The sequence below is a fragment of the Aspergillus flavus genome, chromosome 4 (genome assembly GCF_009017415.1).
Source record: "Aspergillus flavus chromosome 4, complete sequence".
Taxonomy (NCBI): domain Eukaryota; kingdom Fungi; phylum Ascomycota; class Eurotiomycetes; order Eurotiales; family Aspergillaceae; genus Aspergillus; species Aspergillus flavus.
In genome coordinates, this window is record NC_092405.1 from 3,434,371 (window position 1) to 3,455,009 (window position 20,639).

Sequence of the window (20,639 nt, forward strand, 5' to 3'; positions counted from 1 at the left end):
TTCTGGACCCAGTGAATATAGTGCAAATTTATCTTTTTGACATGCAATGATTTTAAAAATAGTAAAATTGTAATCATGTTACGCTTTCAATACTATCTAATACTGCTGTACATCCAGGCAGATCCACACAGTTATGGTGCTTCCCTACCATCAGTCCCAATTATCTTCTATCTGCTTCTTCAAAGATTCACGAAAAACAGATAAAGAACCATAAAATGCAGAAAGTTGTCCAATACCATTCGCCATCTCTAGGCCCTGGCTTACCATCACCATCTGTCCGTACAGATTAAACTTTTCAGTGATACACCTGAGGGCTTCCGGCGACTCAACCCATAGATCTCTCGTAAGTAATCGTAAGAAAGCGGCAGTCGAAGCAATACTTTCTGAAAGCTTGCGAACAGTATCATTTTCACTTAGGCTTTCGGGCTTTGATGCTTCGGCAACCCAGGCCTCGATATCGTGAAGTACAAGCCGAATGTTGATTGGTGCTGGGAACGCAAGACGCATGGATGAGCGATGATTAAACATTTGGAACCTCAGCCTTGCATACTCGCGAAGCTCGTTGCTGGGTTGTAGTGGAAGGGTATTGATTGCGATGATCTCGTCAAAGAATCGCCGCAGAGTTGTTGTTTCTTCGGTTTTTGGTAAATCAAGACATAAGCCTTCCTTTGCCATACAAGCAGTCACGAAAAGCAGTATCTGCTCGTCGGATCGAACATTTTTTGTGATGATCCCGTGTAAAGCGTGCGCAATAACATCCGGTTTCAGGTGCATCGGGCTAGATATTCTCTGGCCACAGAGAATGATCTGAACCCCCAATCCCAGGAAAAAAGCAATTGGGTCGGAAGAATTCAGGAGAAACATTGTCAGTGACTGAACTGCATTTTGGTCCGGCTGAGAGACACATTTTAATCCCATCCAAGCTGAAAGACAGAATTGCAGATTTGTCATGCACCATAAGAAATCCGGAGGCTTTTTGGTAATGATGAGTCTCCTTATCAAGCAATCATCAGTAAACTAAAAATATTAACGCTGAAATTGACTTACTCAAATGCATAAGCGATATCCGGGTATACAAAAGTTGATTCCATAGTAGCTCCTTGTGTAGCTATATGGGTAGACCTCGGATATTGCTTAGAGTAGAAGCCCATCAGGTCTTCCGTGGTCCCAATGGGCAACATAATCTCCGAAGTCGAATTGGAAATGTTTTCTTGGTGTATGCACTTCCTTGCGGAAACTGGGTACTGAGGCCAAGGCCGCTTTAGAGAACGCTATATAAGTTAGTTAGAACGCTATGTCGTAAGTCTAAGTGCATTACCTTGACTTTCTCTCTGTGGCATTCGATGCAAAACATACAGGCTGATCGAGATAGTATAGATGAAATTAAAATTGTTAAGCAATGCTCTCTTATGCTGCTCACTCTAATTTATACTTAGTATACTATGTTAAAATTACGGCAATACATACTGTGTATCACATCCGAGTATTAGTGGCTTTGGGCTTCGATATTGTGATCTACAGTTACATTGGGCCACGGAACAAAAAATGGAAGGTGGCTAACATCTGGTTAGGTCCTATTTATTCAATATTCGATCTCTATAACCGGCTTTCCAGGTTGGATGTTCCAAAAAAAGGACACCTGGCTAAGGCACAAAGTAGACTTTAGCGGCCTATCAATCTACCTCTCAATTATCCATCACTCCACGGTTTTTTCCTTAAGGGAATGGCCCAGTAAGATTATATGTGTTCGGTCTGCAAAGGTGTTTTCTGGCCGATACCCATGTTGCACTATAGACCTAAGTATTAGCAGTTATTAATTGGTTTATTCCAGGAACGTTTGCTTTATGATCTCATAAGATACATTATGTGATATATGAGTATTCCACTTTGTGCTGGAGCTACGTTAACGGTATTACAGTCTAAGTAATGCCCTACAAATAAATGTGTAAATACCATAAAAAGCACTTAATATCCTTTTTATGACTGCTTCATCTTATCCGCGGCATTGCGAGCAAGTACAATTGCTTCCTTCAGAGAAAGTGTTTGGCCTTCTGTTTCCTCGGGATCTGGCACAGTTATGTCTTCATCACCTGGTGGTCCATCCGTGGGGCTCTTGGTAAGATCAAATAATCTTTCCGTAGGGTGGTCATCGGTTGGAGATTGAAGTAAGTGCGAGCTCTTCTGCTTCTTCAATGGTTGTCCTCCGAAGGATTGCCCTCTTCGCTTGCTGGACGCCACTCTTGCGTCAGACAGGTGATTCCCTAGTCTCCCTTCTAAATAAATACATTATACTGATTAGCTATTTCTACATTCAAAAGAAGTATTATACTCACCCATCTTGTCTCCGCCGTGAATAAGTATCACGAAGAATGACGGGAATACCAAGAAGACCGAGAAGAAAAAGTTTAAGATATTCCCACAAAACACAGATAATAATAATAATATAGCAAAAACCAATAAATCTGATAGTAAGAACCAACGGGTCCATTATTTGTTTGTAGTGGGAACGTATTGACGTTACTGGACGACTATATCTCAGCCGGTCCTGTGGTGTGATTACCTGTTACATTTATACCTCTGATTTCCAGTACATGAATATCACAGGAGAATTAATGAGAAAACAAAAGTAGAGAAAAGAATAAAAGTTTCCAAATTCCGAATTCGCCATGCATATCAGATAACAACAAACCAATCATTTCGGTCTATACCAGCCCTTTCCTCCAGGTGTTTCCATGGTATGGTTTCCCATGCAGCATCAATTTTGATCTTAAGCAAATCCCGCTCATCTGGGGTCATCCTCCTGGCATCGATAAGCCGTGGGCAAGACACTACACATATTGTCTTCGGCCGCCGTCGCAAGCGAGTTGAAAACATGATGCGAAAATTACCATCCTTGTACTCGTAGCCGGAGAAGCTGAGAATAGAAGTTCCCCATGTCACCTCGGCCTCGATAAGATCTAGCACCCCAAGTTCTTCTCTTGTCATGTATTTTTGAAAAACCACTTCATTGGTATCCCTGTAAGATGTGGATAGTCTGCTTCTTGGCGATGGAAGGGCATTTTGTTTGGCCAGTATCTCATTGATAGCTTCGACAGCCGTCGGTGGTTTCGTGGCTGATATGGGGAGACAGGCTCCAAAGGATTGGATAAAGTTCGTAATGTGGAACATGCTGGCTCAGGTCAAGGTACTTCAGAAGAAGAGTGCAGTGAAAGGATGCATTGGTCTGTGCAGAATTGCGGTGTGTATCTACGACAAGGCTGGCATTTTATATTCTTAATTGTACTCTCTAAGATGCTTATGGTGGACTTGGGATTACTCAATTTGGATAGAGATAAAAAGCACAGCAGTTGTAAGACCCCTGGATATGGCTGATCTAGAATCGGTAGGTCGTAATCCTGAACTAACAAGTTATGTCTAGTATATATTACAACTAACTAGGCGCCATGATAAGAGCATAACGATGAACCCTGGTGTTTGACCTTAGGGCATGTAATAGCGTAAGGTTAGTGATCTCCTGAACTATCGTTGTCCCTATTCCTTGGAGCCTAGGCCTCCTGGTCGGCAAGCGTATCTCTTTGGTTCCTCGTGTTCTTCCAAGGTCAATAACTAAGATGATTGTAATAGCATTCACATTGATGGTTACATTTGGCAGAATTCTACTGACTGACTGACCTATTACCGACAAGCCAATAATCCCGAGCTGCTGGGATGATACTCTATTGTAATGGTTCCAGAATTATGGCGTCTTAAGGACTGAAGTATGTGGTATCAAGCCCAGTATACCTCGTATCTCTTCCAAAAACTGGCCATGCATATGCTACATTGGGAATTGCTAGATAGCACTACCTGAGCGAAATATTACCGTCCTGTTCTAGGCCTTTAATAACACTTAAAGTCAAATCATATCAATAGTGGCGTACGGTCGTCACTGTAACTGGGAATACGATGCAGGTTGCATATGTTTGACTCGGAACTTCTCGATGCCTATACACATCAAATTAAATTTCTCTGACATTGGGTTCGTAAATTTTAATCATAACCCACCAACGATCAATGCATACATGTGCTATAGCAGGGATCGCGCGTAAGGATTACAAGACCAAATTTTAACTTATGTTCCTGGCTTCAGAGGAGACAATTATACACCTAAACTATGTTCGTATACCTTACTAGTAGAAGTTGCTTTGGGTCATAGGTTGCACAGACCTTCGCCTTCCACTTTTGGGTCTTGTCGTCCAAACGGATCACAAGACCCTAAAGTGGAATAGCGCTGTTAGTATCCCTGTTTATTCCCCACCTATGTGCATAGTATCGCAACCGATGCTTAACTAGCCAACTTTGATTGGAAAGTTGTCTAGCACATGTATCCCATTTCCTCTTCCTTTTCCTTCCTTTTCCTGGAGGCTGGCCTACTGTTTCGGTTTTTCGTACACAAACAAAACAAGAAAGAAAAAAACAAAGGGGAAAGCAATACGCATGATACCTATAATATAGAATAAATTAGAATACTAAGACAATATGGCAGAGAGGCAGTATAAAACCCCAGTATCTCTTTATGAGATGCCATTAGAAACAACAAAACATTGAACTCTTGCCTGTCCTCTATTATTCAAAATTGCTCTTTCTCCGTTTCCCTGCCCAATCTCATCGACCATGGCAAAGTATCTAGGCCGCTTTAATAGCTTCCCCAAAGAACTCTTCCGCCTGAATAATGGCGACATCATTCGGGTTCGCGATCGAACTGTGAAGAAAGTCGGCAGCTTCGATGTGATCAGTGAAGGCGGAAAGTTGAAACCAAAAGCACTCCAGCCGGATTACAGAGGTGAGTCGTTATATTCTATATAGAATACATAAACCAACTGATATAAAAGCCCCAAACGGTGCTTCAATGCGGCCCAACACCCGAGCCCAGAAAGATAATGTTATGAATTTCAGTGGCAACGACCTCATTGTTTATGGCGTCCCAGCAGGTGAGTAAAATCAACGATAATTTGGCTGCGTTCCTACTTATTAGCAATAGGAACCAAGCTCCCCGATGATCTTTTACTGGTACATGAAAAGGGCGACCACTTTTCTCTTCAGCCAGCCAAAGAAATGACAGTAGAAGGTATGCTACCATTATTAAGGGTATGATTAGTATTGGCCAGTGCTTACTTGTATACAGAATTCAACACCAGAGTCAATACCTTCTTCAAAGAGAAGGCGAAGCTGATGACTCGCGAAGAATGGCTTCAAGCTTACCCGGAGCCCACGGAGCAAGCCTGATTTCAATCGCTGGTATTAACGATGTGAAACCATGATCTTAGGTGTCAATTGTCCAAAGCGCGAGCTCGGCTGGACATTATCTGTTTCTCCTGTTTTCCTGTCCATATTTGTGTTGGTTAAAACAGAGCCGTATTAGGATCGATAAAACGCCCATGTTCACAGAGTAGATATTCCCGGAATACATTGGATATGTAATGTACCCTCGCTGTATGTGTAAAAAGTTATTCTCTTTATATCTTTAGTAAGTCAAGTCGCTTAGTCAAAACTAGTCCGTTTAATGAAGTCTATTCTCCCTGGTCATTTAAAAAGGGCTGCAACCAGACCATCTAGTACGTAGCCGTCTCTTAGGTCAGCTGACCTAACAGACGCCTAAATGTTATGGTCTCCAGTGTTTGTAATGTTTGCACATAGTCGCCACCTCAACGACGGCTACATTTTTCTTTCCCGTCCACTCCCACCCCTTTCTCTCCTCCCAAAGTAATGTTGCTAGTACTAATATAACCGTTCCATCGTTTGTACACTTACTGAATTGCTCTGAAACTGTGGCATATATTCTTGGTTGCTTGACTTTTATGATGTGGATGCGACCCAATTTTCGGTGCTATATACCTTTTACCCGCAATAATGCTGGGTGTAAGCGGCAATTTTCTTTGATCTCTGTGCATACCAAGTTCCCGGCGACAATGTATCGTTTCCAGACACAGCGTAACTCTTGCCTATTCAACCAGCAGGAGGGAAAGGGTAGCTACATCCGGGACGGTGTAACAGTATCGGAAAACGGTCTAGTTTACCCTATGCTTTCTCCGTCTTTTCCTTGTCTGTTAAAACCTTTTATCACCCTCTATTTGCACTATTAACTGATCTTATAGACTTTAATGGGCCAGTTTTTAGACCCAATACTTGCTTAATGCAGGAGCTTCTTCGGACGGACTATGATCACTATGCTGAAGCAGCAGAAGTTGGCGGTCCTACTACAGATCCATTAGTTATTACTATTCGGAAAGGTAAGGGTATCTAAAGGAGAGGTGTTTAAGCTTTGATACTCAAATAGACTAGATACCGTTATACCCCCAAGTCTAATTCTATTTCGCGATGAAACCTCTCGGTTTTCACTCCAACCTTCAAGCCCATTATTATTGAGTGGTATGTTTAGGATACTACTTAGTGAACCACCTTAGCTAACTCCACTAAGTGTTCAACAATATGCTCGATGAGTTTTACTCAACGTCCGCGACTTTCACCGATGCCGTGGAGTGGATGGAAAAGCACGATTTTCATGATGCTTTCGCAGACAGCGCAACTGAGGATTGGATGGGGCATTAACCGTTGTTAAGCGCCTGTCCACGGAGCTCGCGTATACAGTGAAATCATTCCTTAGATTCTGTCTAGGACCACAGGCTACTTTAGCTGCTAGGTGAATAGTAATTTATAGAGGCTAGGATTATTTTCGCCACATAATTAGAAATTAGGTAGAAGGCAGACTACGCATGAGAATTTGGTATATAGAAACTAACGACTAGAATCTTTATTTTTCGATATCTTCCGACAGACGGTACCTGATGTCACATGATATTGTCACCTGACTTTATTGATTTGCGAATTTCTAAATGATGCCTTAAAGCCCGATGCCCCTCATTACCCCTCCAGAAAAAGAGCAGAGGGCAATGTCCAAGAACTCCTAACAGATATATCTCGAGTGATTGCAGAATACACGTAAGTTGTACTCACTGTCATCTGAACAACAACCTGCTAATGTCTATTTGTTGGATAGGTTGGCATTAAAAAATCGAGCAATGAGTCAAAAACTTAGTCCCGATGCAGAGGCAATCCGCCAAAAGATAAAGGCCATAATTCTGGAAATAAATAATCACGAAAACTCGACGCGTACTAAAGAAGAGCTTTCAATCCTCGGCACTACGGAAAGCGATATTACTTACGGAGGGACACTTCTTAGGCGGCGAGTCTCTGATTTGGTAGGGAAAATGAATATCGCGGAGGTAGGAGATTCAGACAGCATCTTTTATTACCAGTAGCTTACTGTTTCCCAGGATTATATTTTGACGGTGACCCATTTTTTAAAACCAACGACTATTAGGCCATCAAAAAGATATGTTATTGCCTTGTCGGACGAGGTTATTATAACACCTGGCGGCAAACTTGAAGAAGGGTCATATACACTAATGCAGGATGAGTTTGATATTAGTCCGGGTGCAAGTGTTGTGTTTGTCACCCTGAAGGTCTAATGGGAGCCCTATAGTGATACTCAACTACTGGGGATGCCTTTTCTCCAGCATCTGTTCTTCTTAAGCTTTGTCTTTAGCGATAGGTTACTCTGCACAGACATGTATACAAACGGCGTATCGAAAGGTTCCACTGGTTCTACACATAGCACTAAGCAATACAACTGGCTCATTATTGACTATTGGTGGCCAACTGCGACTGGTCTTGGATGCATTGTATGTTGCCAATATTGCTGTTCATCATATATGTGATCTTCGTCAGTTTCCATGGCGGGAGGAACAGGGGGTTGACCAAAGATGGACGGGTCATAGGAATATCCGCCCTGCTGCTCTTGGGGCAGAGTATCCGAACTGGGCGGTATCGGGGGCTGACCAAAGATGGACGGGTCATAGAAATATCCGCCCTGCTGCTCTTGGGGCAGATTATCTGAAGTGGGCGGTATCGGGGGCTGACCAAAGATAGACGGGTCATAGAAATATCCGCCCTGCTGCTCTTGGGGCAGAGTATCCGAACTGGGCGGTATCGGGGGCTGACCAAAGATAGACGGGTCATAGAAATATCCACCCTGCTGCTCTTGGGGCAGAGTATCCGAAGTGGGCGGCATCGGGGGCTGAACAAAGGTAGATTGGTTAGAGGTATACTGTGTAGTAGCTGGAGGTTGATTAACTCCAGCTGCTCTGTAACCCGGTTGATTGCTACGGTTCTGTGGAACGCCTGGCGAACTGTCAACATCAGGAACTGCGTTTGACTGGCTCACGGGAGCGACCGTTGGTGAGGACTGAGGATGAGCTGAGTCCCGTGTAAATGTATCTCTGGTTGATATCGCCGGGTTTTCTGCGACGGCGCTTCCCGAATTCTGTACACGAAGCATTTGAAGATGTTTAAGTCTCCAGTCTAGCGAGCATGGCTGTTAGTGGGTTACTTGGCCACGGTCGATGGTGGCGAGACTCTACCGTTCAATGATAACAAGGAATCTCCACCCCCTATCTGCGATATGAAAAGTTCTATTTGAGTCCATAAGTGTTGGAAAATATTGTTTGCCAGTTCGTTCATGGTATCCTTATGGACAAGGTTGCGAATACCACGGCTCACAAAATTCTTGATTTTAGGACGTCGTTTCTCGCCTTCGTCAGGGATATCTCTCAGACTAAGAATATCTTAGTACACGTATGCCGTAACATTCGGATGAACTCACGATCTATCAGTCACAGTATCCGGTAAACAGAAAAGAGTCCCGAGATATCTATAACTTTGGAGGTCCTCCTTATCAGCAAGATCCCTGCACAGACCATCATATTTCTTCCCTGCTCGAGTCCAGGACTTGATATCGGCTGAAATCATCTTCAAATCATGTTGAGTCAGTCCAGATTCGTGAATTATACCTGTAATCCGTTCAAGGTTATCGGAGTTAAGTCTTTTGCAACAGAGCCTAGCCTTTAGTTGATAAAGAAGGACCCTAAGAAGGCGACCCCGCAGCATGTCTCGGTCAGGGCGGGTCGTTGACAAGTAAAGCACATTGTAGAGTTTGGGTATCGGATCGGAGGTGAAGTCTATAATCTGGTGTCCGTTCTTGTCGTCGAAAAATGATTTATAATCCTTTGACCAATGCAAGATATCTTCTTCCCGACTCTTCGTCAGAACGATCATCGATGGTTTCTTTGAAGGACGGTATTTCTGCTTCGAAACATTTGCATCTCTTGGAATATTTATTTTGTTTTTCGCCTCTTTTGGGAGCCGCTTCCACAGTTTTGAAAGAGAGTTAATGAACTAATTGACGATCAGAACCCGCACATCTTATTTGGGAGAAACACTAACCTTTTCACCGAACAGAATATCCTGAGCTTGTCCAGTATGAGCCTTCTCTACCGCCTCGCAGGCATCGGAGAATGCTGTCAGAGCGTTCTCAATTTCGCTGGAGCTCATAATGAGTTTCTAGTCCGAAGGTTGTTGTATGAAAGAAAATACGGGGTAACAGTGGAACCCCGCTCCTATTAACTCTGCCAAGAGTACTAGTGTCAAAGACCATTATCGGCTACGGCCCGACCAGCCAGTGGATATACTTATATCACTTGATTGTTCTCTTAGTTATCATTGGATAGAAAGGAGTAGATTAAAAAGCTACGAACTACATCATTCCTTGTAGATATTTCATTTATTGGTAGAAAGATCGTTTGTTTTAGTGGTAATTTAGTCACCATTAAAAATGTTAACAGCGACACAAGGCTAAGGAGTGTGCTTAAAGATAAGCTTGCAACCTGTTTAACAGTCTAAGCTCTGTCAGAAAAAAAAAAAAAATAGACAAAATATGGTATATAAGTCATGAAAGGCTAAGTATGCATAAAAGCTCTGCGTGTCATACGGCAGGTACAATAGTTAGGGACAGTCTGGCAGATCAAGGAAAATAAAAAAAATTGGAAAGTATTTTGTTAGGTGGTGTATGAATAAGGACACGTCAGCTCTCGGGAAGGAACGGATAACTTTTAGATGGCTTCAGGTGGCTTCAGGTAAAGGGGTGAAGAAAAGCGGCAAGGGCACTAAACCCAACGAATCAAAAAGAACGGGTGAACACGGACATACAACAGGAGGGATTCGCTGGTGGTCACCCACCCAACTACTAACCTCCCGGCGTGTGGCTTAAGTACGGCTGAGCGGACGGGAAGCCCTGTTCTCCACACCCTATGGTCGTATGTACTGGTTCACAGGTTCTCAGTAAATATATACTGTAATCTGGCTATTATTTAATAATTAATAGTCTATTTATTGCTTAACTACCATAGAATTATAATTATAAAAGAAGTAATATTAAAGAAATCTATAATCAAGCTAGCACTATCGCTACGTGATGACTGGTGTGAAGGTTGAACGTCGTGTATATGGAACGGCTGGAGATATATAAATATAGCGAAGCTATGTCACACGTACGAGATATCCCGAGTAAGAAAAAACCGACAAAAAAAAAAAAAAAAAAAAAAAAAAAAAAAAAAAAATTAAAAAAAAATTAAAAAAAAAAATAAAAATAAAAATACATCTTATCTTTTTTTAAGAGATCATCCCATTATTTCTCGCGGATGCAATGTGAGCTGCAAACTTCCCAGTTATGTATCGTCACGTAGTGTTGAATACTTCTTAGACTAGATGTGCAAAAGAAATCGATAAAGCCTTAATCCGAAGGGAATGAACAATACCAACTTCCGACAAACATTACATTTCTAGTGCATAGACAGTACACAATATATCGTTCCAGTGGGCGTTACTACGTTGTAAGGGAGTATAATCACTAGACTGGAGGATCAGTTTTACAGTATACATCAACAATGTGGAGATCTCTACTAGTACATACCAGAAAGCCGTGGTCCATCTTCATTCGCCTTGGTCACGCTGCATTGACTTACTATAAGTGATTCGAATAAAGGTAGAGAATGTATTCAGTTGCATGCGGGACTAGGCTTCTGGGTAGTAATCGTTGGCGCAGGCTTTGCCGGCCTGCGGCAGGAATTGAGTGTAAACTGTGGGAATGAACCCGGTCATTATCATATACTGCACCTCGATATAGGCGTAGAATAGCATGGAGCTTGATTGTTCAAAAGCAGAAGCACACTGTAGCCAATTATCTTGACTCATGCGCCATAGCGGGATACAATTGTCTGACTGAATCTGCTAGAGGGCAACCGTGGGAATCATAATATGGCTTGGAAAATCTCCACTAAAGTGTACATAATGCCTCCCTCTATTACCATTCTCAAACTGACCACGAAGCGGCACAAATTCAGCCAGAGTCATGTGGTGCCCTGCGACCTTGAGCATAAAGCCCTCCACTGTTTCGAACTGTATAGCTGCCGGCCACAGTCCTATTGCTAGCCGCACGATAAACCCGGGCGGGACAGGCGACACACGCGAATGGTCATGCGCAGGCCAATGCGGCTTCGAAAGAGAAATGTCTAGGGCCTGGTGACTCGCTCTCGACACACCTGTGGGTCCGAGGTCCTTGAGGGTGTTGATACTCTCGACCTCTTCCTCAGACCCTAGGCCTAGATGGTGTAGGGGTATATTGATATTCTGGAGGATCTGCTGGAGACGATCGACCTTGTGTATATCTAAGTCTGACGATGACATAGGAAGTGAACATCCGAACTATATCTGCTAGACATAACAAACAGACAGTATATATAGAAATCTAATTCTATACGTATTCTAACCAGTTTACTGCCTCCGGCGGTAGCATTCGCAGGCACATACTTGAGAAAGGCTATGGCCAAGGAATACTACCGAGACTTAGTTACGGATAAAGATCTTAAAGATGGAAGGTAAAGTAATTTAAGGTGAGCGGACTTTTGGACCCTCTTGTGTACCTTGCGAGGCAATAACCCTTGCCTCCCTCGAGCCTAGTATCGAATAAAGCTCGCCCCTGGCCTGGTAATGAATTAAGATCCCAAACAATAATTAAGTATAAGGCGGTCAATTACATATCGTTGAAGAATAGAACTCGAACTTCACGGCTTATGAACTTTTTGCTTTCCTTTGATTTATAGGGTTTGGCTCCCCTCAGGCAATGACCACAATGGATCGTAGTACTGATGAACTGTATTGCCCTTGACGCCAGGCGCAAGAAACCTAGATACTCCGGTTCTCGTATCATAATTCTCAAACGTTGACGCCAGACGCTTTCCTCCACCCCCGGGGAGATCTACGACGAAAGATGGCGTCATAAACCCAGCGATTGTGCCTCGAATGTGGGATTCGATATGGAGGATATCACGGAGCGGCGTACGCAAATCCTCAACGCCTTGAACCATATCCCCTTGGTAGACATAGTACTATTTGTGTTAATTTGACATCAACATAACCAGGGCAAACATGCCAGGGCAAACATACCGGCTGGATATTGTTGTCCGCTAATTTTCGAATTAACCGCTTCATAGTAGGGACATTGTTGTTCACTTTATTAAGCAAGACAGTCTGATTCCGAACGGTCACAGCATTGTGAAACAGCTTCTGAGCCGCGTGCTCAGTGATCCATGATATTTCTTGGGGATGGTTGAAGTGCGTGTGGAGGGCTATATTCTTTCCCTTCTCTCGTCCTCGATTACTGATCTCAATCAGGACCCGCGTCCATTCATCGCTTGGATCTAGGATCCGTGAAGGACAAACTGACAGTCCCTTGCTTGCGAATCGGATTCGGCGAATATGGTCAATCCCTAGAAGTGTGGTCCCAATTTCCCGCAACTGTGAAGGCTCAAGGAAGAAGGTGTCACCGCCAGAAACTACAACATCCGTTACTTCCGGTGTTCTTGCGATATACTCAAACATCGGCTCCCAGTATTTCTGTAAAGGAAGAAAACGTTTCTTGGACACGGTTTCAGTTTGCTGTCCCACCGAATAGGAGCGTGTACAAAATCGACAGTAAACGGGGCAGACCGATGTTGCTAAGTACGAGTCAGTCTAATACATGATGCCCAAAGCAATAATAGCATTACCTAAGAAAAGGACTTTGTCCGGGTAACGGTGCACTAGGCCCTTGACGGGGGAGTCATGCGTTTCATGCAATGAGTCTAGCTGAAGTTGGGGATGATCCGGTTTAAAAGAGGAGGCGATGGGGATAAACTGTCTCCGAATTGGATCTGAATAGGCCTCCTTCCAGTTAATCAGGGACAAGATATGGGGTGTCAGTCGGACTGCCATTGGCGCCTTTTTCATCCCAGTTGCAACATCGGCAATAAATTCAGCACGCGTGACATAATCCTGTGTGGATGAAGAACGGATCTCAGCTGGTAGAACAGCGGCGAGGAAATTGAGTAACGCCTTAGGGGATTGAAGAGAGTTTTTCATCTAGCTAAGGGTCAGCAGACACGCCAGTAGCCCAATAGTGAAGTTCAACTCTACCTGCCATTTGTAATCTATGAATTCACTCTCAGTGACCTCACTCCACGCCGGGATGCGCTTCCAATACGATATGCGAGAGGCGGCAGCGGCTGACGGTAGATGTCTTGAATCGTCCAAGGAAGTACATGGGCTAGTTGTGGCGTGCCACCGGATCCCCAGTCGATGGCGATAAAGTGATCTCCAGTAGACCCTCCGCATCGTCTTTAATTCGTGTAGAGCTAAATGAAGCTGAATAGATTTGCTCGCTTTGAATTTTGCAGGGTTTGAAGTATGGTTTGAAATACCCCATGTAAAGGAGATATAAGAGGATAACTGAACTGATCATTCAGTATGATACAAACATGGACATGGTGTAAGGGATATCCTATCAGAGCAGCGGTGAAACATCGGTAGGCGTTGATATTTAGGCGGTGGCGGGGGCAGCTGCCCTGACTCTGGATGGACTGGCAGCTCCCCTAACATGCCAAGCAATTATCCTGCAATGCAAATGCGACGTGACGAATTGAAAACTTTGCGTGGTCACGCTGATCAGTAACCGGAAACGAAATAGAACGATCTCCTAGGATAGGGTTGGAGAACCGGCTGCAGACAGTACCTATTACCACATGCGGAACAGGCTTTATATAGTAGCCAAGTGATGTTATGCAGCGCTAGCAAATGAACTAGCCCTGCATCTCGGTCGTCTCATCACACCGCTACGCAGAAAGGATTTACTATTGTTATCCACTCATTTGTGATGTGACTTGTATGGTGCAAGCAGCAAGGGTATTACTATTACTAATACAATAGCTCGTGTGTGTCGCCCAACCAAGTGTGATACCATATATGCAGTATATATACACATTCTAGGTACCCTAATAAAACACGTATCTAGCAATCCAATTTTCGAATTCTCCACAGTCAATCCAACAGGAAACAAATCATGGCTGATACCAACGGGCTGGTCATAGCATTCTTTTACGAGAGTATCTCCCTCTATCGCTCCCGCGGCTACAGCGAAGAGGATTGTGTCGAGCTTGACAAACAAGAGACTATCGACGCTATTGCAGCTTCAATCCAGAGCAACGGCCATCGGGTTGTCTGTGTAGGTGATATTAAAGAGCTCGTGCAGCGAATGGCTAGGGAAGAACACAAAGAATGGGATTTGGCTTTCTCTATCTCGGAGGGTATGCATGGTGTCGGCCGTGAAGCACAAATACCAGGTTTATTGGAAGCCTACCAGATTCCCCATGTATTCTCCGATGCAGCTACCTTGGCATTATGTTTAGACAAGGGGAAGACGAAGGTACGCTAGTAGCGGAAGTTGAGAAATTCATGCAGTTCGCTGACAGAGCAGATGATCCTTGAACAATTTGGGATTCCCACGGCGCCTTTCGCCGTCGTTCCTGCATCCTGGACGAAAGCAGACTGCACCCTCACCCAACTTTTGGAGAAGACAATGCATGGTCAAAAGTTAAGCAGCTTCCCACTCTTTATCAAGCCAGCCTGCGAAGGATCCTCTAAAGGCATCTACCCCTCTTCTAAGGTAGATAACTTTACTGAACTCGAGCGGGGTATTCAAGTGCTCCAAACCCGCTTTCCCGGAGCAAGTATACTCATTGAAACCTTTCTCTCAGGTCAAGAGTATACTGTCAGTATTATTGGTACAGGCAAACGTTCTAGAGTCATTGGAACGACTCATATTGACTGGGAGGGACTAAGCAGACAGAAGCAGCAGGCATCAGTTGCAGAGAAGGGGCCTGCGAATACATCTGACGGCAGCTTCTGGGATGTCAATAACAAAAATGGACCAGATGCGGATGAACCGGAGCGATTTCTCAATAGTCGAGACAACCCTAACGTTCAAGCTGTGGAGGATCTGGCTTTACAAGCATGGCGGGCACTGGAATGTTGCGACGTTGGTCGGGTGGATATTCGGTATGGAGCGGATAACCGGCCATATGTGTTGGAGGTGCGTACAAACTCTATGGCAACTATCCGATAGCACTAACTAATTCTTGCAGATTAATCCTCTCCCTGGATTGCGCCCGGACTGGTCTATCCTGGCAAGGACAGCAGTTCACGAAGGTATCAGCCACAAGGAGCTCATTGGCAAGGTGATTGACAGCGCCCTGGAACGATACCCGATTTTAAAAGCCAAGTGTGATCATTAATACCACTTTTCGTACTTACATGACGATGATGTATTGTTTCTCTTATACCACGTACTGCGTTCTACGGACAGACCGCAAAAAAATAAACTTGTTATTTAAGGATTGTCGGTAGTAAAGCCTGGTTTAGCTGCAGTGGCTGATACATCTTTCAGCTTGTCAAGTACCTGATCATTTGGACACGCCTGGAATTCAAACCACCCTCTTCCTAACAGCTTAAATTAGATCAATGGTTAGTATTTTTATTACTAAATATAGACTATTGAATAAAAAATGTGGTGAGCTGGAAAGCAGAAGATCGGCATCTCCGATAGGCTAAATGTACGGAATGTGGAGCTGGGGCTGACAGGTTGAGAAAATAGGGATCTCTTTCACCTCCACATCCGGAGTCTGCCAGTAGGTATTCAGTAGCCTAAGGGAATTTTGACTGTACAATTCGTATTTACCAGAGTGTTATCAGTCATTCCATTCGAGCTACTAGAGGTATGGTCGTGTAAATCATATCTAAGTCTAATGGGTTCATCAATCATGCTATGTAATTTGCTCCAGTCATTGAGATACGAAGAAAGAACCAAGCCCAGGTATACCTCCATGAAATTGGACATCAAGGCGAAAATATTGGCAGGCCGTATGGTAGTGATCTTCGAAACATCCAGTTCATCACGATGAAGGCAGGACTGAAGACCATGACGACTATGATGAACGGAATCGCCCATACGCTGTGCATCAGAAGGACTAGTAAGGATTTGAGTACTAAAGATAGAGTGGGCACGATGAAAGAAATTGGCAAGCTGTACAGAAACGCCAAGAAATGCGATCCGTTGCCAACAAGTTCCTCTTTTCGATTAGAATGTAGCGTGCACGCCATGCACGAGAGAGCTATCGCATGCAATTGACTCGCTGGAGTCCTCAGCCATAGAATCTCTGGTTTCATCACAAAATTGTAAGGAATCACTAGCAGGATAAATACCAGTCTGAACATAAGGTCTGCAGCTAGTGAGATAAAGATCACGATGGGTAAACGTGTATTAAACAGGAAGTGTAGCGATTCCCAGAGGCGTGAAAGTCTGCTAAGAAACACCCGCATGCGAACTGGGATCAGATTTTGTATTCGAAACCAGAGGAGGTCTGAACTACGCGAGGAAAGTCGAATATCAATGACAAACAGCGGAACTCGGGCAACCCTTTGAAGCGTGACACTACAGTAAAGAGCATCCGCACCGCACCAGATGTAGTTTGAGGCATTCTTCCATGTAGATCGATGATATAAATAATCACGGGCTTCGTTATTTGTGAGATGGCAAGGCACGCTCATCAAGAACGTTTCTTTTCTCATCATCAAGGGGGAAGCGCCCACACGAGGTAGCTTGGTGAGACTGAAATATAGTGCAACCTTGCGACTATCTTGCTTGGACGTGAAAAGTAACGCTATGTTTCCCGTGCAAGGCGATAGTCCTGGAGAAATCGTCTTGTAGTTCGGTGGGAATATGCTCGTGGCCATATCTCGCGTGTAGGGCGATAGTTCCTGTACGGAAAAGGTGTCCGGAACATGGCGTATGAAAATGCTGCTGCCGGGGTAGGAAAATTCACTCTCATGTAACTCTTCTTCCAGGTGTTCGTCTAAGGAAAGATAAATTTCCTTTCTTGGCCACCTAGACCAGGTTCTATGGTCCACCCACTCAATCATATCATCCGCTCTACTATATATATTCCCTTGAACGTGTTTGACGTTAACAGCCAACACAATAGTAGGGTTATCCACAGGTCGACATCTCAACAGTGCGACAGGAAACTCGCCGTCGGACACTGGGAGACAGATATGCAATCCTTTATTCGTCACGGAAAGGGGAAGGCTATTACCTTTGTCGACTAAAGAGGGGATAATAGACCCACAGCCCCTAAAGGCCGCTGGCGAGTGAGCCAAGACTCCCATTCGTTTTTCATTGACTCGCACCTGAGCATATAACTCCGACTGGTTGTCTTCACGACTTTTCCAGGGTTCCAAATAACCCCAAGCAAGAATGGACTGATCGTTGGAGGATTTGATAATCTCTTCCTGAAGTCTCACGAAGGCCCTTTCGCCCTCTCCATATATCAAGGGCATGCTTATTCCGAAGATCCCCAGAAGGCAATAAGCCAAATCCTCTGTGCGGGTGGTTTGGCGAGATGAAGCCCAACTCATTCTCTCGGCGACACTTGCTTGGTGCAGCTTTCGCCTTGTACTGTCACTGACAGAGCCAGGCGGCTTACCGAATCTGGATGGACTATCAATGGTGACATGTCTCGCTCTCCCGCTTGAGAGATATCTCACATCAACCCCAGTGATTAAATTCAGCTCCTTGCGCAATTCAGTCTTACTTGCAATCTGTGACCAGTCGGATGCGTAGAAGACTATATTCTCCGGGGCTAACAGCTCCTGCAGCGTCCACCCTCTTGTAAACCAGCGACTTGTCGCGAAGGGGCCTTGAGTATCACGCGGATCACAACCGGGCAGTACATCGGCCAGAAAGGCATAACAAACAGCAGCCTTGCCGTACCAACGGAACATGGAGTTGATGGCCTCGGAGAGTTCCGAGCTGCTGCTCTTGTCGATACAGCAGGTGTCAACCCATGCATATTCAAGTCCATCCTTTAGAGCTTGACGGCAGGTATGAATAATCTTCTGATATCCTTTCTTCTTTTTACAGACTTCCTGACGTTCTTGAATGTCTTGGAAACTGACCTCCTCTGCTCCCCATGTGTGGGAGAGGATGGCGTACGAAGGGGCTTGACTTTCGAAGAAGTCTTCTAAAGTGACTGTTCTAGCATTCAAGAGCCACATCACTTGTTGGATATGGAAATATGGTGGGTAGAATGAAGGGTAACTTGGTAATGCTCTCCTCTTGGTTCCTTAAGTCTGTTATATTTCGTGAAGGATGCTCTTTTCGATTTCGCTGAGGTTTGAAGAAGGCTGGGAAGCGCGCGGCGCTCAGCCTCGCTCTCGCACATCTGGCACCCGTGATTGGTTCGTTAGATACGAGGCTTAGAGATCCAACATTACTATTCATCCAAGATGAACGTCTACTTAGTAAGCTAAAATATTTAAAAGGGAATGTATTCGAGATTTAATATATACGTTACTCTGCTTTAATTCAACCAAGGAGATCTAAGTATCAAGAAAATACCACCATGCCCAAAATTCAACTCAAAAGCATTTCCAAGCTTCCATTATAGCTTCGATGCAGGCTGCAAAAGATGCTTCATCTCAGCGTTTGGATACTCAACGTTTTGGGACGAATCAGGACGCTGCCGATCCCAAGCCCATCTCTCGATCAATTCTGGCGCTAACTCGCCCTCAAGCATCTGTACGACATACTTGCCCAGCACGGGAAAGAACTTGAAGCCGTGGAACGAACCACAAGTGGCGATGTAGAGACCCTTGGAGGCAGAGTGAGGAGAAATGATAAAATCAGAGGTAGTGGTGAAAGCGTCCCTGTTAAGTGTTAAATGCTTATCTCCGTGTTGGCTATGTATTGGGAGGGGTACTCACCAGCAAATTCGGTGTTTCGTCATCTTCCAATCTGCGCTCGCGGGCCCATACCATAGATTCCTGGCCTCAACAATGTCCTGCTTAAGAGGCCCAGGCACCTTCCACTGGTTGTAGTCGAATGTGGGAGGGGGCGATGAGATATAACGACCGGGTAGTACCTCTCGGGTGTTGGTGAAAATCTTAGAACCCCACCACTTGAGCTCTCTGTCCTTGGTAGGAGGAATGCTACCAATGAAGGGCTTGCCTATAGACTGTTAGCGGCTTCCATGTAAACGTATCTATAGATCTTACCCTCATTGGGCGTGTAGCCTTGGAAGCCAACGGGCATGTCCTTGAACTTCTCGTACTGCTCCTCATTGAGCTGCGCCATGCCCGTTGTAATTCCCGCGGCCAGAATTCTCTCTTCAGCTCGCAGGCCAGGATTGCCGCTCGCCGCAGCAGACCACTCCAGCAAGGTGGGCGTGAAAGCACCAGCAGCGACGATAACATGTGTAGCCGACAAGGTCTGTCCCGATTTGGTCTTGACCCCAGTACATGAACCGCGACCATCAAATTGTAGAGTAGCAATGTCAGCCGTCACGTACTTGACACCCAATTCCAGGCACTTTTTCGTGACTGCTCGAAGAGCATCACCGGCGGCGGCCCAACCACTGGCCCTGTTAATCAGAACCTCCTTGACACCGGTGTAGTCAGCGTTGTCAAAAATACCACCGTAAAGCTTTCGGGCCTCTGCGACAGGCAGGGCAATGATATCGTCGTTGCGGCCTAGCTCCTTATGATTGGTGATGACATTTTGTGCATAGCTGCTGCGGCACGTCCAGTAGACGCCAGTCTGGTGGAAATGAGGCTTCCAAAGAGGATCCGATTTGAAAATGTCCTGGGCCTCCAGAGCCAGTTGGCAGTAGACCTTGTCATCGTAGTCGGCGCGGACAACCTTGTTCCAATCCCATGATGCCGCCACACGAGACTCGGCGTCGTATGCATCTCGGTCCACCAGAGTCACCGACGCATTGGGATACTTCTGGATGAGATGATAGGCCGTTGACACGCCAAAGACACCGGCACCAACAATGAGGTAGGAGGGGTTGTGTGTGGTCATCTTGAGAGCGATTACCGAGTTTTTTTGGCGGGGATAATTCGAGTCTCGGCAACTCTTGAAGACAAGGGGGGAACACGGGGGGATTGTCGATTGAAGTACTGTATTTAGGTTCTTATATTTTCAATTGACTAGAGCGAATTGGCTGCTTATCTGTCAATCTAGACTTAAGGCTATCTTAATTGACCGACTCCGGACCTGATGTTCGTGCGGGGGAAATCCCTCCGGAGTTCCACTCCCATTAGTGCCAAGATACGGCAAGTTGGCCGGTGGAGTGGAGATTGACGGACTAGATTCGGAAGTTAAATGCAGTCGGCATTCGGGAAACTGATGGATTTTTATATGAAGGACGGTATGCATCCTAGGGCTATCCCTATTTCGGCTTTACATTCCCGCGGGAACTCTTTGCAGTTTTCGGTTCCGCCTTCCATCCTACGTACACCGCCTCCTACACCGCCATAAAGTATGGCACAGACAT

General features: G+C 44.9%; 12 protein-coding genes across 12 annotated transcripts; 4 read left to right on the forward strand and 8 right to left on the reverse strand.

Moving 5' to 3' along the window:
* Positions 1 to 47: 47 nt before the first annotated feature.
* F9C07_2159013 (uncharacterized protein) lies at positions 48 to 1,507 on the reverse strand. Its single transcript, XM_071509283.1, has 3 exons — positions 1,468 to 1,507; positions 1,319 to 1,421; positions 48 to 1,271 (listed from the first exon to the last, which is right to left on the reverse strand). The coding sequence occupies exon 3, from the start codon at positions 949 to 951 to the stop codon at positions 151 to 153; it is 801 nt and encodes a 266-aa protein (XP_071366597.1). The 5' UTR covers positions 952 to 1,271; positions 1,319 to 1,421; positions 1,468 to 1,507; the 3' UTR covers positions 48 to 150.
* Positions 1,508 to 1,977: 470 nt separating this feature from the next.
* F9C07_10582 (uncharacterized protein) lies at positions 1,978 to 2,271 on the reverse strand (the record flags this gene model as incomplete). The annotated part of the gene is made up of 1 exon (XM_071507446.1): positions 1,978 to 2,271. A coding segment is annotated over one exon (294 nt), but the record flags the coding sequence as incomplete, so codon positions are not given.
* A 269-nt stretch (positions 2,272 to 2,540) lies between these two features.
* On the reverse strand, positions 2,541 to 3,292 carry F9C07_2159016 (uncharacterized protein). The gene has a single exon (XM_071509284.1). It carries the CDS (start codon positions 3,166 to 3,168, stop codon positions 2,674 to 2,676), a length of 495 nt encoding a protein of 164 aa, XP_071366599.1. The 5' UTR covers positions 3,169 to 3,292; the 3' UTR covers positions 2,541 to 2,673.
* Positions 3,293 to 4,653: 1,361 nt separating this feature from the next.
* F9C07_10581 (uncharacterized protein) lies at positions 4,654 to 5,265 on the forward strand (the record flags this gene model as incomplete). The annotated part of the gene is made up of 4 exons (XM_041292226.1): positions 4,654 to 4,822; positions 4,872 to 4,970; positions 5,021 to 5,107; positions 5,165 to 5,265. The coding sequence occupies 4 exons, from the start codon at positions 4,654 to 4,656 to the stop codon at positions 5,263 to 5,265; spliced, it is 456 nt and encodes a 151-aa protein (XP_041146588.1).
* A 513-nt stretch (positions 5,266 to 5,778) lies between these two features.
* F9C07_10580 (uncharacterized protein) lies at positions 5,779 to 6,717 on the forward strand. The gene is made up of 4 exons (XM_041286005.2): positions 5,779 to 6,081; positions 6,135 to 6,269; positions 6,322 to 6,408; positions 6,458 to 6,717. The coding sequence occupies exons 1-4, from the start codon at positions 5,838 to 5,840 to the stop codon at positions 6,586 to 6,588; spliced, it is 597 nt and encodes a 198-aa protein (XP_041146589.2). The 5' UTR covers positions 5,779 to 5,837; the 3' UTR covers positions 6,589 to 6,717.
* A 125-nt stretch (positions 6,718 to 6,842) lies between these two features.
* Positions 6,843 to 7,922, forward strand: F9C07_2159023 (uncharacterized protein). Its single transcript, XM_071509285.1, has 3 exons — positions 6,843 to 6,978; positions 7,037 to 7,262; positions 7,314 to 7,922. The coding sequence occupies exons 2-3, from the start codon at positions 7,059 to 7,061 to the stop codon at positions 7,506 to 7,508; spliced, it is 399 nt and encodes a 132-aa protein (XP_071366600.1). The 5' UTR covers positions 6,843 to 6,978; positions 7,037 to 7,058; the 3' UTR covers positions 7,509 to 7,922.
* A 21-nt stretch (positions 7,923 to 7,943) lies between these two features.
* On the reverse strand, positions 7,944 to 10,197 carry F9C07_2283821 (uncharacterized protein; the record flags this gene model as incomplete). Its single annotated transcript, XM_041292245.2, has 4 exons — positions 9,322 to 10,197; positions 8,702 to 9,273; positions 8,460 to 8,653; positions 7,944 to 8,400 (listed from the first exon to the last, which is right to left on the reverse strand). Coding segments are annotated over exons 1-4 (1,329 nt in total), but the record flags the coding sequence as incomplete, so codon positions are not given.
* Positions 10,198 to 10,860: 663 nt separating this feature from the next.
* F9C07_2189749 (lysine 2,3-aminomutase) lies at positions 10,861 to 13,968 on the reverse strand. The gene is made up of 4 exons (XM_071509393.1): positions 13,387 to 13,968; positions 12,981 to 13,332; positions 12,379 to 12,929; positions 10,861 to 12,320 (listed from the first exon to the last, which is right to left on the reverse strand). The coding sequence occupies exons 1-4, from the start codon at positions 13,582 to 13,584 to the stop codon at positions 12,030 to 12,032; spliced, it is 1,392 nt and encodes a 463-aa protein (XP_071366602.1). The 5' UTR covers positions 13,585 to 13,968; the 3' UTR covers positions 10,861 to 12,029.
* On the reverse strand, positions 11,046 to 11,951 carry F9C07_1581517 (uncharacterized protein). Its single transcript, XM_071508225.1, has one exon. It carries the CDS (start codon positions 11,617 to 11,619, stop codon positions 11,164 to 11,166), a length of 456 nt encoding a protein of 151 aa, XP_071366601.1. The 5' UTR covers positions 11,620 to 11,951; the 3' UTR covers positions 11,046 to 11,163.
* A 167-nt stretch (positions 13,969 to 14,135) lies between the features above and the next one.
* F9C07_2283822 (heterokaryon incompatibility protein-domain-containing protein) lies at positions 14,136 to 20,526 on the reverse strand. The gene is made up of 5 exons (XM_071510654.1): positions 19,357 to 20,526; positions 19,066 to 19,309; positions 18,652 to 19,008; positions 14,723 to 18,575; positions 14,136 to 14,671 (listed from the first exon to the last, which is right to left on the reverse strand). Exon 4 carries the CDS (start codon positions 18,355 to 18,357, stop codon positions 16,141 to 16,143), a length of 2,217 nt encoding a protein of 738 aa, XP_071366603.1. The 5' UTR covers positions 18,358 to 18,575; positions 18,652 to 19,008; positions 19,066 to 19,309; positions 19,357 to 20,526; the 3' UTR covers positions 14,136 to 14,671; positions 14,723 to 16,140.
* Positions 14,309 to 15,539, forward strand: F9C07_2106909 (uncharacterized protein; the record flags this gene model as incomplete). Its single annotated transcript, XM_041292235.1, has 3 exons — positions 14,309 to 14,671; positions 14,723 to 15,337; positions 15,390 to 15,539. The coding sequence occupies 3 exons, from the start codon at positions 14,309 to 14,311 to the stop codon at positions 15,537 to 15,539; spliced, it is 1,128 nt and encodes a 375-aa protein (XP_041146592.1).
* F9C07_10577 (FAD dependent oxidoreductase) lies at positions 18,744 to 20,164 on the reverse strand (the record flags this gene model as incomplete). Its single annotated transcript, XM_041292246.1, has 3 exons — positions 18,744 to 19,008; positions 19,066 to 19,309; positions 19,357 to 20,164. 3 exons carry the CDS (start codon positions 20,162 to 20,164, stop codon positions 18,744 to 18,746), a joined length of 1,317 nt encoding a protein of 438 aa, XP_041146594.1.
* Positions 20,527 to 20,639: the final 113 nt, after the last annotated feature.

What these genes read in the sequence shown, in the direction of transcription:
- F9C07_2159013 (XM_071509283.1), bottom strand. Translation starts at nt 951, where the DNA reads ATGACAAATCTGCAATTCTGTCTTTCAGCTTGGATGGGATTAAAATGT.
- F9C07_2159016 (XM_071509284.1), bottom strand. Translation starts at nt 3,168, where the DNA reads ATGTTCCACATTACGAACTTTATCCAATCCTTTGGAGCCTGTCTCCCC.
- F9C07_10580 (XM_041286005.2), top strand. Translation starts at nt 5,838, where the DNA reads ATGATGTGGATGCGACCCAATTTTCGGTGCTATATACCTTTTACCCGC. An exon ending in GCTTTCTCCGTCTTTTCCTT is followed by an intron (nt 6,082 to 6,134) that starts GTCTGTTAAAAC and finishes CTGATCTTATAG; the next exon opens with ACTTTAATGGGCCAGTTTTT. An exon ending in AGTTATTACTATTCGGAAAG is followed by an intron (nt 6,270 to 6,321) that starts GTAAGGGTATCT and finishes CAAATAGACTAG; the next exon opens with ATACCGTTATACCCCCAAGT.
- F9C07_2159023 (XM_071509285.1), top strand. Translation starts at nt 7,059, where the DNA reads ATGAGTCAAAAACTTAGTCCCGATGCAGAGGCAATCCGCCAAAAGATA. An exon ending in GGAAAATGAATATCGCGGAG is followed by an intron (nt 7,263 to 7,313) that starts GTAGGAGATTCA and finishes ACTGTTTCCCAG; the next exon opens with GATTATATTTTGACGGTGAC.
- F9C07_1581517 (XM_071508225.1), bottom strand. Translation starts at nt 11,619, where the DNA reads ATGTCATCGTCAGACTTAGATATACACAAGGTCGATCGTCTCCAGCAG.
- F9C07_2189749 (XM_071509393.1), bottom strand. Translation starts at nt 13,584, where the DNA reads ATGCGGAGGGTCTACTGGAGATCACTTTATCGCCATCGACTGGGGATC. An exon ending in TCATAGATTACAAATGGCAG is followed by an intron (nt 13,333 to 13,386) that starts GTAGAGTTGAAC and finishes ACCCTTAGCTAG; the next exon opens with ATGAAAAACTCTCTTCAATC. An exon ending in GGACAAAGTCCTTTTCTTAG is followed by an intron (nt 12,930 to 12,980) that starts GTAATGCTATTA and finishes ACTCGTACTTAG; the next exon opens with CAACATCGGTCTGCCCCGTT.
- F9C07_2283822 (XM_071510654.1), bottom strand. Translation starts at nt 18,357, where the DNA reads ATGTGGCTCTTGAATGCTAGAACAGTCACTTTAGAAGACTTCTTCGAA.